The sequence below is a fragment of the Pholcus phalangioides genome, unplaced genomic scaffold (assembly GCF_987345545.1).
Source record: "Pholcus phalangioides strain wild (caught in Gottingen) unplaced genomic scaffold, Ppha-v1.0 ptg000003l_1, whole genome shotgun sequence".
Taxonomy (NCBI): domain Eukaryota; kingdom Metazoa; phylum Arthropoda; class Arachnida; order Araneae; family Pholcidae; genus Pholcus; species Pholcus phalangioides.
The window spans coordinates 28,263,215-28,275,187 of NW_028301596.1; the positions used below are offsets into that span (position 1 = coordinate 28,263,215).

General features: G+C 40.6%; 1 protein-coding gene across 1 annotated transcript; it reads left to right on the plus strand.

Annotated features, from left to right (window-relative positions):
- The first annotated feature begins 6,052 nt into the window (after window positions 1-6,052).
- Window positions 6,053-6,520, plus strand: LOC149088354 (uncharacterized). The gene has a single exon (XM_089251882.1). It carries the CDS (start codon window positions 6,053-6,055, stop codon window positions 6,518-6,520), a length of 468 nt encoding a protein of 155 aa, XP_089108008.1.
- The last annotated feature ends 5,453 nt before the right edge of the window (window positions 6,521-11,973 follow it).

Below are 11,973 nucleotides of genomic sequence, written 5' to 3' on the forward strand. Positions count from 1 at the left end.
CGGTGAAAATTTAATTTTGAAAATTTATTTTATCGTAATTTATCATCTTGGTGTGTTCGCCCAACGCCACTTGCTGCGAGAAATGGAGATCCCGCCAGAAAGCGGGAGTGCGGCTTATACGGTGAAAATTTAATTTTGAAAATTTATTTTATCGTAATTTATCATCTTGGTGTGTTCGCCCAACGCCACTCGCTGCGAGAAATGGAGATCCCGCCAGAAAGCGGGAGTGCGGCTTATACGGTGAAAATTTAATTTTGAAAATTTATTTTATCGTAATTTATCATCTTGGTGTGTTCGCCCAACGCCACTCGCTGCGAGAAATGGAGATCCCGCCAGAAAGCGGGAGTGCGGCTTATACGGTGAAAATTTAATTTTGAAAATTTATTTTATCGTAATTTATCATCTTGGTGTGTTCGCCCAACGCCACTCGCTGCGAGAAGTGGAGATCCCGCCAGAAAGCGGGAGTGCGGCTTATACGGTGAAAATTTAATTTTGAAAATTTATTTTATCGTAATTTATCATCTTGGTGTGTTCGCCCAACGCCACTCGCTGCGAGAAATGGAGATCCCGCCAGAAAGCGGGAGTGCGGCTTATACGGTGAAAATTTAATTTTGAAAATTTATTTTATCGTAATTTATCATCTTGGTGTGTTCGCCCAACGCCACTCGCTGCGAGAAATGGAGATCCTGCCAGAAAGCGGGAGTGCGGCTTATACGGTGAAAATTTAATTTTGAAAATTTATTTTATCGTAATTTATCATCTTGGTGTGTTCGCCCAACGCCCCTCGCTGCGAGAAATGGAGATCCCGCCAGAAAGCGGGAGTGCGGCTTATACGGTGAAAATTTAATTTTGAAAATTTATTTTATCGTAATTTATCATCTTGGTGTGTTCGCCCAACGCCACTCGCTGCGAGAAATGGAGATCCCGCCAGAAAGCGGGAGTGCGGCTTATACGGTGAAAATTTAATTTTGAAAATTTATTTTATCGTAATTTATCATCTTGGTGTGTTCGCCCAACGCCCCTCGCTGCGAGAAATGGAGATCCCGCCAGAAAGCGGGAGTGCGGCTTATACGGTGAAAATTTAATTTTGAAAATTTATTTTATCATAACTTATCTATCATCTTCGTGTGTTCGCCCAACGCCCCTCGCTGCGAGAAATGGAGATCCCGCCAGAAAGCGGGAGTGCGGCTTATACGGTGAAAATTTAATTTTGAAAATTTATTTTATCGTAATTTATCATCTTGGTGTGTTCGCCCAACGCCACTCGCTGCGAGAAATGGAGATCCCGCCAGAAAGCGGGAGTGCGGCTTATACGGTGAAAATTTAATTTTGAAAATTTATTTTATCATAACTTATCTATCATCTTCGTGTGTTCGCCCAACGCCCCTCGCTGCGAGAAATGGAGATCTCGCCAGAAAGCGGGAAGTGTGTCATGAATACCATGAAAACTGAATTTTGAAAATTTATTTGATCGGCGTACTGACTCTGCGACAAATTTGTACCGCGACGAACTGATTCTGCGACAAATTCGTACCGCGACGAACTGATTCTGCGACAAATTTGTACCGCGACGAACTGACTCTGCGACAAATTTGTACCGCGACGAGTTTGTAGCACGACGAATTGACGCTGCGACAAATTGATTGCGACGAATTGACCTAAGCCCCCAAAAACCATCGCTGAACTCAGACGTTTTTTATCTATGATCAATTTTTATCGACGTATCCTTCCGAATTCTGCGACTACAAATACAACAAATACAAATACAACGCCACAACAGGCAAAATGCCCAACGAGGTGGCTGATAAAAAGATGCCCATAAAAATATGGTTGTCATATGTTTCAAAAATACAGCAACCCAATTAAAAATGCAATTAACACAAATTACAAACAATCTATACACATGATAAAATATTATACAATGCCCATAAAGAATACTTATGGTTGTCTTATTCTAAGAATGGATAGCTTCTCGATTTACCCCAACATGTTTATCGTATTTCTTTTTAAACGTGTCAATTGTGTTACAATTTACTACCTCCGGGGGTAAGCTATTCCATTTATAACAACCCTATTGGAGAAAAATTCCCTGCGACACCATAACCTTGCATTGTCCCTCACCAATCGATACTGGTGTCCCCTTGTAAAAGCAGTCGATTGGCGGTGTACTAAAAGTTCATGGTCCATCCTATCCATCCCATTGAAAATTTTGAACACTTCGATCATATCTCCTCGACACCTGCGTTCATCCAATGTAAACATATTCAAAAAATGAAGTCTTTCTTCATAACTCAAGCCCTGTGTGCCAATAAGGACACGCGTAGCTCTTCTCTGCACCCCTTCAACAAAGTCTATGTCCCTCTGTAGGTATGGTCTCCAAAACCTTACAGCATACTCCAGTCCAGGGCGAACTAAGCCTCGAAAAAGCGGAAGAATGACTTTAGGAGAACGCGAAGAGACCTTTTTGAAAATGAGACCAAGCATTCTATTCGCTTTTTTGACAACCGCTGAACAATGTTCAGAAAACTTAAGTCGCTCGTCAATGAGAATTCCCAAATCGGTGACTCTAGTTGCATCCGGGATAGCGACACCATTCAACTCGTAAGAGAACCGTGGGTTGTTCGAACCAAAATGAGCGACCATGCACTTATCTACGCTAAACGTCATGCTCCATTCATTTGCCCATGCTGCAATCTTGTTTAAGTTGGTCTGGAGCAACTCCCTATCGCTTTCATTTCCGATTACCCCCATTAGCTTCACATCATCTGCGAATTTGCTAGTAATTCCATCGATACCCTGATCGAGTTTGTCGATAAAAAGTGAAAAAAGTATGGGGCCAAGGACACTTCCCTGAGGAACTCCACTTGTGACGTCTGTCCAACCAGAGAATTCCCCATTCACCATAACTCGTTGCGACCTATCTCTTAACCACGATTCTATCCAATTCAGCAAGTTGCCCCCTATTCCAATCTCGTGTAAACGCTTCAAGAGTTTGCCATGTTGGACCCGATCGAATGCCTTCTGGAAATCAAGGTAAACAACGTCGACATTTTTGCTCTTACCCAAAGCCTTAGTCACGTAATCATAGAAGCAAAGGAGGTTAGTTACACATGACTTCCCCTTCCTGATTATCCGACAATACATTATTCTCGTCTATCCACTTCACAAACTGCCTTTTGATGATAATTTCCAAAATTTTCGAGAGGGAGCTCGTCAAACTCACTGGACGATAATTAGACACCACTTCTCTACTACCCTTCTTAAATATCGGAACAACGTTAGCCAGTTTCCAATCTCTCGGGACGATACCCTCAGCAACACTACTCCTGTATATCTGTGCGACTGGCCCCAACAATTCATTAGCACCTTCCCTGAGAACCCTGGGATAGATATCATCTGGTCCTGGTGCTTTGCTTGCACATACATTTCTTAGAAGATTTAGGACCTCCACGTCTTCCACTTGAATATCGTTGAGCGTTTTATTACCCCATGCAACACCCGTATATCGAATATCATTATCTCCATTAAAAACCGACGCGAAAAAGTCATTGAACGCACTACACATGCCTACATTGCTCTCTACTTTTGAGCCTCCTATCGAGAGGGGGCCAACTGTCCCCTTACATCCATTATTGACGTATCGAAAAAATGATTTAGGGTCAGAGCCAATGTTATCTGCCAACCTAGATTCAACATGCTTTTTACTATCCCTTATCGCTTTCTTCAACAGTCTTCTTTTATCAGTAAACAATGATAGGTCACCTCGTCCACTTTTATACTCCCTGAATGCTCTTTTCTTTTCAAGATAAAGGTTCCGCACGCTATCCGTGAACCATAGAGGGTGTGATGTACAAACACGCTTTTTTCGAACAAAGGGTATGACGTCGTGCAAAACAGAGGACAGCTTCGTACTAAATTCTTCCCATTGACTTACCACCCCTACTGATTCCAACCGGTCTTTGAAAACTTCCGCTAACCTTCTTCGCAAAACATCAAAGTTAGTTCTCCGAAAACAAGGAACCAGTCTTTTGTTATCAACCTTACCCGAGGAAAAGTTACAGTGAAATCTGACGATACGATGATCACTGGAAGAAAACTGTTCCCCCACCGAAACATGTTCAACTAGATCCTCAGAACTAGTAAGAACTAAATCCAAAATAGCAGTACCCCTAGTGGCTTCTGATACATGCTGATACAAAAAATTTTCGAGCACCAACTTAAGAAAGTCTCTTTCATACTGATTTCCAGATGAAAGGTTCTCCCAATCAATACCCGGGTAATTGAAATACCCTAGTATGAGAACCCTCTTTCGCTTACACATGTAGGAAATTTCATCATGCATTTTGGCGATGTAGTTTTGATCCCTATTCGGTGGATTGTAACAAACCCCAACAATAAGCTTATGACGTCTTTTGTTCTCAAGTTCAACCCATATGGTTTCAACATCACTTCTCTGCACGTTACACTCTCTAGCCTTCAAACATGATTTCCCGTATATCAACACTCCACCCCCTTTCCTATCAGATCTATTTCTCAAAAAAGTATCGTATCCGGAGATGTGTAAGAAAGATTCATCCCCATCGTTTGCCCAAGATTCTGTAATGGCTATAAGATCCAAGTCCTCCACAACTATCATAGTTTCTAAAAAATCTTTCTTGTTACCCAAGCTCCTGGCATTTATTAACAAACATTTTAATTTGCCCGGTGGTTTGTTGTCAATCGAGTAGCCATCCAAGTCAGAGGTGGGTAATTCCCCGTCAGTACTGTTGTGATTATCATTAACTAACCCGCATTCCCGACTACGTGAATGCGGATACACAAGCTCCTCTGAATGAATTTCTGAAGGATTCAAAGAAAAACGATAAACGTCTTGTCCTATGGACCCCAGAGTCTCTCGCTGACTTTGAGAAATGCAAAGCCGACTTATAACAAGCGACGACTCTTGCATTTGAGGCCCCTGGGCAACAATTCTCTGTAATGGTCGATGCCTCAGACATTGCCATCGGAGCAGTTCTTCATACTCACGAAAAGGATGGGTCCTAAGCCCTTAGCATTTTTTTCAAAAAAGCTATGTCCCACGGAGCGCAAATACAGCACTTATGATAGGGAGCTCCTTGCGATTTACGCTTCTATCAAATACTTCCGCCATAGCCGCGAGGGCCAGAATTTTATTATTTTTACCGATCATCGCCCTTTTACATTTGCGTTCACCTAGATTTCAGACTCTGTCTCCCCTAGGCAACTCAGATATTTATCGTACATTGCTCAGTTTAGTACCGACATTCGACATGTATCCGGCTCTAACAATGTGGTCGCGGATACATTATCACTCATGCAGAACATCAATGCCCAGGCCATTGACTTCACCGCCACGCTGGTGTACAACAGAGCGACAAAGAACTTCAAAAGTTGCTGAGCGATCCAACGTGTTCCCTTCAACTTCAAAAACTAGAACTCTCTCCTGTTGTGGAACTGGTATATGATTGCACCGGACAAAAAATACGACCATTCGTTCCCGAGAACTACCGAACTGTTCTATTTAATGCATTGCACGGCTTGCCCCACCCTGGTATTCAGGCCACAAAAGATCCTCTGTGAGAAATACATATGGCCATCCATATGTAAAGATATCGTTTCACGGACACGTGCCTGCATTGACTGCCAACGGTCAAAAATCACTAGGCACACTAGGAATTCCCGATGTCTTCGAGCAGGTTCGACCACATTCATCTTGACTTGGTGGGTCCGTTGCCTCCATCTTACGGGTTCACCTATTTACTCACCTGTGTGGACCGTTTCACCAGATGGCCTGGGCAATTCCGATAGAAGACATCTCGGCTGAAACCGTTGCTCGAGCTTTTGTTGGGCAATAGATTTCTTGATTTGGGACCCCATCCGCTATCACTACCGACCAAGGACGCCAGTTCCCGTCCTCCCTCTTCTCTTGCTTATCGAAATTATTGGGCGTTAAACAAATTCGCACGACACCATACTATCCTGCTAGCAATGAACATGTGGTGCAGTTCCACCGATCATTGAAGCAGTCGCTTCGATGCCACAACGATCGTCGATGGACCAAAACACTGCCGCTTTTCTCCTAGGTTTGCGAGCAGCCTTCAAAGAAGATATACAGTGCTCCACTGCAGAGATGGTGTACGGTTCTCCAATCCGACTACCAGCCGAATTCCTCAATCCAACACCCAAATCAGAGGAGGACTTATCCGATTTCATCCTTCGACTGCGAGAAAATATGCGAAAGCTGACACCAGCGCCAACATTATCTCACTCAAAACTGATAACCTTCGTTCATCCTCAGCTCAATAAGTGCCCCCATGTCTTCGTGCGCCGCGATGGAGTGAAAAAACCTTTACAGCAAGCATACGATGGACCGTTCAAAGTGCTTAAACGTTCTGAGAAACATTTCACCATCGACCAAAGAACTAGAGAAGCCACAATCGGTGTAGACAGTCTAAAACCCGCCTTCACATTATTGGAGGAGAACTGTTCATCGACAATCTAAGCAACAGATACGACGTAAGATCGTATTCTAGATACATCGACGATACCAGGTCCTACTCAAACCACCACAACAACACGCTCGGTAGGCGCGTGCGTTTCAACCTTAAGTACAGCTACTCGTATGTATAGTCAGAAATCGTACCGTTGGTATTTGGGGGGAGGGGGAGTAGTGTGGTGCATCTAGCGTGTCCAAGAAACACTCAATTCAGACAGATACAGTAGTGCCAGGAAGAAGCAGAAAAGGAGATATGAATCCGGCAACAATAGAAGTTAAAATACTTGGCCGAACCATGCGGTTCTGAAAAAAAGGACGCTCTTCCGTCTCTCTACTTAAAAATATGTAACCGTTCTTATAATTATATTTGATTAAAAAAATGTTATAGTAGTTATTTAAGAAAAGGCTGGCTTTATAGTTATCCCGACGCCGAAACACCAATAAAATACACCGTATTTACACGATTACGTTGATAACTAACGTAAATGCGTTGATAACATAACATAATGATAAATAAATAAGCTCTGTCTAATATCCGCATCGATAAGTGGGCATTTACTCGGCTCTCACAATTTTATTCCTCAAATTTAAACAGTATACATTCACTAATGAACTAAAATATTACTAGGGCCTGGTCCTATTAATCGATTAATGGGGGTCGGCTAATCGATCAATTGTTAATCGCAGTTGAAAATTTAAATTGAGTTAATCGACTCGATAAATCTGATTAAAATTAGGGTAAAACGTTTGTAATTTAACTTTATTTTTTTAACGAAACTGATTAGATGTCATAAATTACGTACCTATGTATAACATTTTGGATAAGTGTCCATATTTAAGAATATTTGGATCAATATTTTTACCAAACTTTTCGGGCAGGGGGCATACAAATCGATTCAACGAAAATTGATGATTTCAGTTTCAAATTGAATTTGAAGGGAGTTTTAGAAGACAAAAGACCAAAATTTATTGTCTCCACTATGTGAACGGTAGTTTTTCGTATTCTTGGAAGCATAAGCTCCCCTATCCCCAAGTACCGTTTGGGGAAGTTTTTCTAGAAAAAGAAGCAACAGTATGATCAAAAGTAGTTTCGAAATCACTGAGTAACCTAAAAATTACTGTTTAAAGAAAACGACAAGATCTAAGTGAAGAATTTCCAAGTTTTGGGCATGTTATGTTTTGACATTATGTTCAGCAAATCAATTGTTTCAATCGAGTAGGCCTATATATACACAGTAAAACCTCGTTAAGTCGTCACCCTAATAAGTCGTAACTCCCCGGTCAAGTCGTCATCTTTCTTCAGGCCCTTCCAACTCTCATAGACAACAATGTTATTAAACCCTCGTTTACTCGTCGCTAATTTCGGTTAACTCGTCACTATGAAACAGTTTGAGAAAGAGGAACAGACTATTTTTGTGGCTCCCATTAAAAAACATTGCCATATGCTTAAAAATCACCATAAAATCCTATATACCCAAACGGAACAGTTCAAGTAACGAAAGTTACGCTGGGGAAGTTCATTTGCCGACTAGGGTTTTTGGAACGTTGGGGACTGTTCGAGCTAGATCTCATTCCTACATGGGATCTACTGGAGAAACCACGAGACACCCAGGCTCTGTTGCAAGAAGCAACATCAGCACTTCGCCCCCCCCCCCTTCCCCCGGGGGGGAGGACCAGGGCATCTCCGGCAAAACCGAAATTTATTGATACGTCAAAGATTACATATAGTGCAAAGAAATCAAAAATTATGTAAATCGAAGAATCAAATTAATCAAGTTAAAGTCAAAGTGCAACGGGCACGGATAATAAATAATCATAGAAAGCATGGGCTCTACTAATTTAGGGATTGAAATTTAAACAAAATATCTTTGTAGGAAAAAAAATTAGACATTCTTTCCCAAGTTGAGGTCTTCTGTTTACTTTTCCCTGCCCAGGGCCCCTCCACCAAGTCAAAAGTGTTCGAGATTACTTTGTAGTTGCATCATAAACTACTGGTGAAGAATTAAATCACTAAAATTAAATTTTATGTATATGTAAAATTAATGTGCAATAGAGAGTTTCTATTATGAAAAAAAGCTACCTATTCTAAGTTGCTCTGTTAGTCTAAATTAAAAATTACTAGTATAAATCAAAGTGTACAGTACATTTTACCTCAATGTACTTTTATTTTACCCACTGTAATAAGAGATAAAAAAGGTAAAAAATTGCTATTATTTACTCTTCCGCAATCTGTAAATTTTATAATTATTAATATTGTTATTTTGATTCATAGTTTAATAAATGTCATATTACTTTAAATTTATACGATTTTCACAACATTGCACATTAAAACTGACGGCACTCCGTCATCATTTTTCGATAACTTGAGGCGACGACTTTGAACAAACCAGGATATCTCATTTGATTCGTTCAAGACATCACGGACGACTAGTAGTCATCACACATGGATGTAGCCATAGCACCCTAAGGCAGGGCCAGAATTAGAGGAGGAACTGCCCGGGTGGCAAAATTTAAGGGGTGGCAATTTTAGGTGGGAACAAAGAACAGCATTATAAAATTATCGAATTTTAAAGTTGTGGGCGCGACAAAAATCCAAGTTGCTGCCCTGCCCTAAGCACCATGGTGCACAATTTGAGTACCACTGGTATAGACATCCGACCAATTTGGATATACAGTGGATCCCACTTATAACGTTTTTCAAAAAACCGTCACGAAAAAACGTTGTAAACAGGAAATGTAAGGAGGAAATATCAATTATAAGTGAGAACAGGGACCACGAAAATAAGTCGCACTAAGTAGTATATGCAGGATCCACTGTAGTTCAAAAGAAAATATTGTCGGTCTGAGAGACAGAAGATCACTAATACAAAGTTAATCATAAAAAATAGAAAATTCTAATATAGTGAAACCTCGATATAGCGATACTCTGTGGGATTATCGTTATATCGAGAGGTGTGACAGCTTAACATTAGAGTAAAGACATTTCAAAACAATACTTGAAAAAATATCGTTGTAAAGGAAATTCTCGTTGTTTCCGACTACGTTGAAAACGTCATATGGATTTTCATTTTTTTATTTTTTATAAAAGCCCTGTTTGTTGTGATTTCAAAACGGGCCTTGTTTTGTTTATATGATGCTTAGAATCAAAGTTACGTTCACTTTAGTGTTGCGTTTTTACATACAAGTAATACGCGAATAAAGACTGTAAACGTGTTTTACGAAGAATACTATTTTTGACATTTTACTTGACTTTGTGACATGAATTGTAAAAATTGATTCATTGCATCCTTACGAAATTTTAATGTGATATTTTGCTATATATTGTTGAGGTTATGAACCAAAATCTAAGGTCTATCACATATATTTTTTGAATTACAGTGTTTTATAGACAAAATGTAGGATGAAATTTCAAAAAAATTCACGCGTACTTATACATATTTTGGTGTAACTTGCCGTGTGTCCGAGGAATTTGCTACTAGGTATTGTGGATAGCCATCGGCAAAAATAGATCACCGACAGAAGCTGCTAAAAATTGAATACTGTACGTATGTTCAAAACATTTATTCATTTGTTTAAAAATTGAAATCTAAGGCTTCACACACACAGAATTATTGAAAGAAATAATTCCAGAATTGATGAAACTTCAGAATTAATGTGCAAGTAATTTCAGAATTCATGAAGGTCTCCAATAGTTTACCGTGAGTGCAGGGGCCCCACAGAGCACGGTACCCAGTGCGACCGCTCCTGTCGCACACTCCTAAGAGCGGCTCTCACTTTTTCATAGCGGAAATCACTTTCTCTCATTTCTCTTTTATAGCTTCAACCGTTTTTTCACTGTAGGCAAAGCAAGAATTCTGGAAGGGGAGGGGCGAGACTACGGTGAGGAGATGCTTGGCTAGTCAGTGAATATCTGTTGTTTAAATTTTGTTGGCTGGCCCTCACATCCCGTAGGATGGGATTTTTGGCGGGCCCCAAGCAGAGGTAGATTTAAGGACAGGCGCACACCGTGGGCCCCGTAAAACCCAAACGTTACACTTTTTTGCTAATTTAAGGGGGTTCAGTATTTATTTACTTTTGCCTCCAGGGCCTTAACTGACTTTAATCCGCATCTGTCCCGTACGCAAAACTTTTCACGGGCCCTTCTGTTGTGAATTCACAGCTTGAAAAAACCCCAAAAAAATTATGGTAATTGTCTCAGGCCCCGGGCTGTTCTCATGTCAGCCCTACCCTTGTCGGGTCAAATGCCGAACTTCCGAACTTGGCCATACAGAAATCGGGCGTCGACATCTGCACAACGTCTGTTTTTCTACAGTTAATTACACAAAAGATAGCAAAAAAAAAAAAAATGACATTTAGATAAAAGCAAACTTACGTGGGGTAGAATCCAGTTCATCAATATGTCACTATGAAATCCTTAGAACTTTGAAAAAAAAAAAAAAAACTAATCTCAAGCATTTTTTTTTTTTTTTTTTTTTCTTTGCTCACATAGGAGCGTTTCATTATTCGAATAGAGCAAATTTGTGATTACTACCATCTGACATAAATAGTGCAATCTTATACGAACGACGAGGAATGGTTCGATTCTATACATGTAGCTGGTCATCCTATAGAGATGAGTGGGGAAAAAAAAGTACACACCACATAGCAAGTGCAGCAGAAACTATTTCCCCCCCCCCCTCATGTGGTAGGTATACTGTACTGAAGTTGGTTTTCTGTGGTTCCCAGCTTCAAGGCACGAATGCGAGCCGATCTCTCCTTTAAAAAAGGGTCGCCACAGAGAGCAACAGACCTACAAACAGTACAAATGTAATTCAATCATAACACATCACTCACTTCTGTAATATAGATGGCAGCACTGAAAAATTAAAAAAAAACACAACGCAACACGACATACGCACTCAGACTGCACACGGTACACACGCAGTTACACTTCCGGCGCAACTCACTAGGTAGTAAATCGCCCATAGCTGGTGATAGACCTGAGTTGTGCTCGGTCTGAAAGAAAGAAAAGAAAGGTATCTTATATATAAATGTGAAAGTATGTATGTATGCTCTTTATACAAATCTACAGTTTTAGGTCGATCGTCGCCAGATTTTGCATATATACCAAACAGGACCAGGATTGAACCGTAGGCTACTTTAAAACTTCGTCAGAGCTGGGCAAATGCCCGAAATGGGTGAAAAACTGCCGGGCAACAATGGTTTTGGGGCCTCAACAATTACTTTCGGAGCGTTTACTTTGGTTACCGTGGTTTCCAACAATGCGTTTCAGACGTGAATATATGCCTTTACAATGGTTTGCCACACCTTTAATTCTATTATTATAACAGTTTATTCCTTTATATTATTCTTATATATTCCTTTTTCCAATCCTCCCAGTAATTGAAGAAAACCCGGGAAGCGCCGGGTATTTCAGCTAGCCTATATACAGGGTGTTCTGTAAGTGATAATGCGGCCTT

What these genes read in the sequence shown, in the direction of transcription:
- LOC149088354 (XM_089251882.1), top strand. Translation starts at nt 6,053, where the DNA reads ATGCCACAACGATCGTCGATGGACCAAAACACTGCCGCTTTTCTCCTA.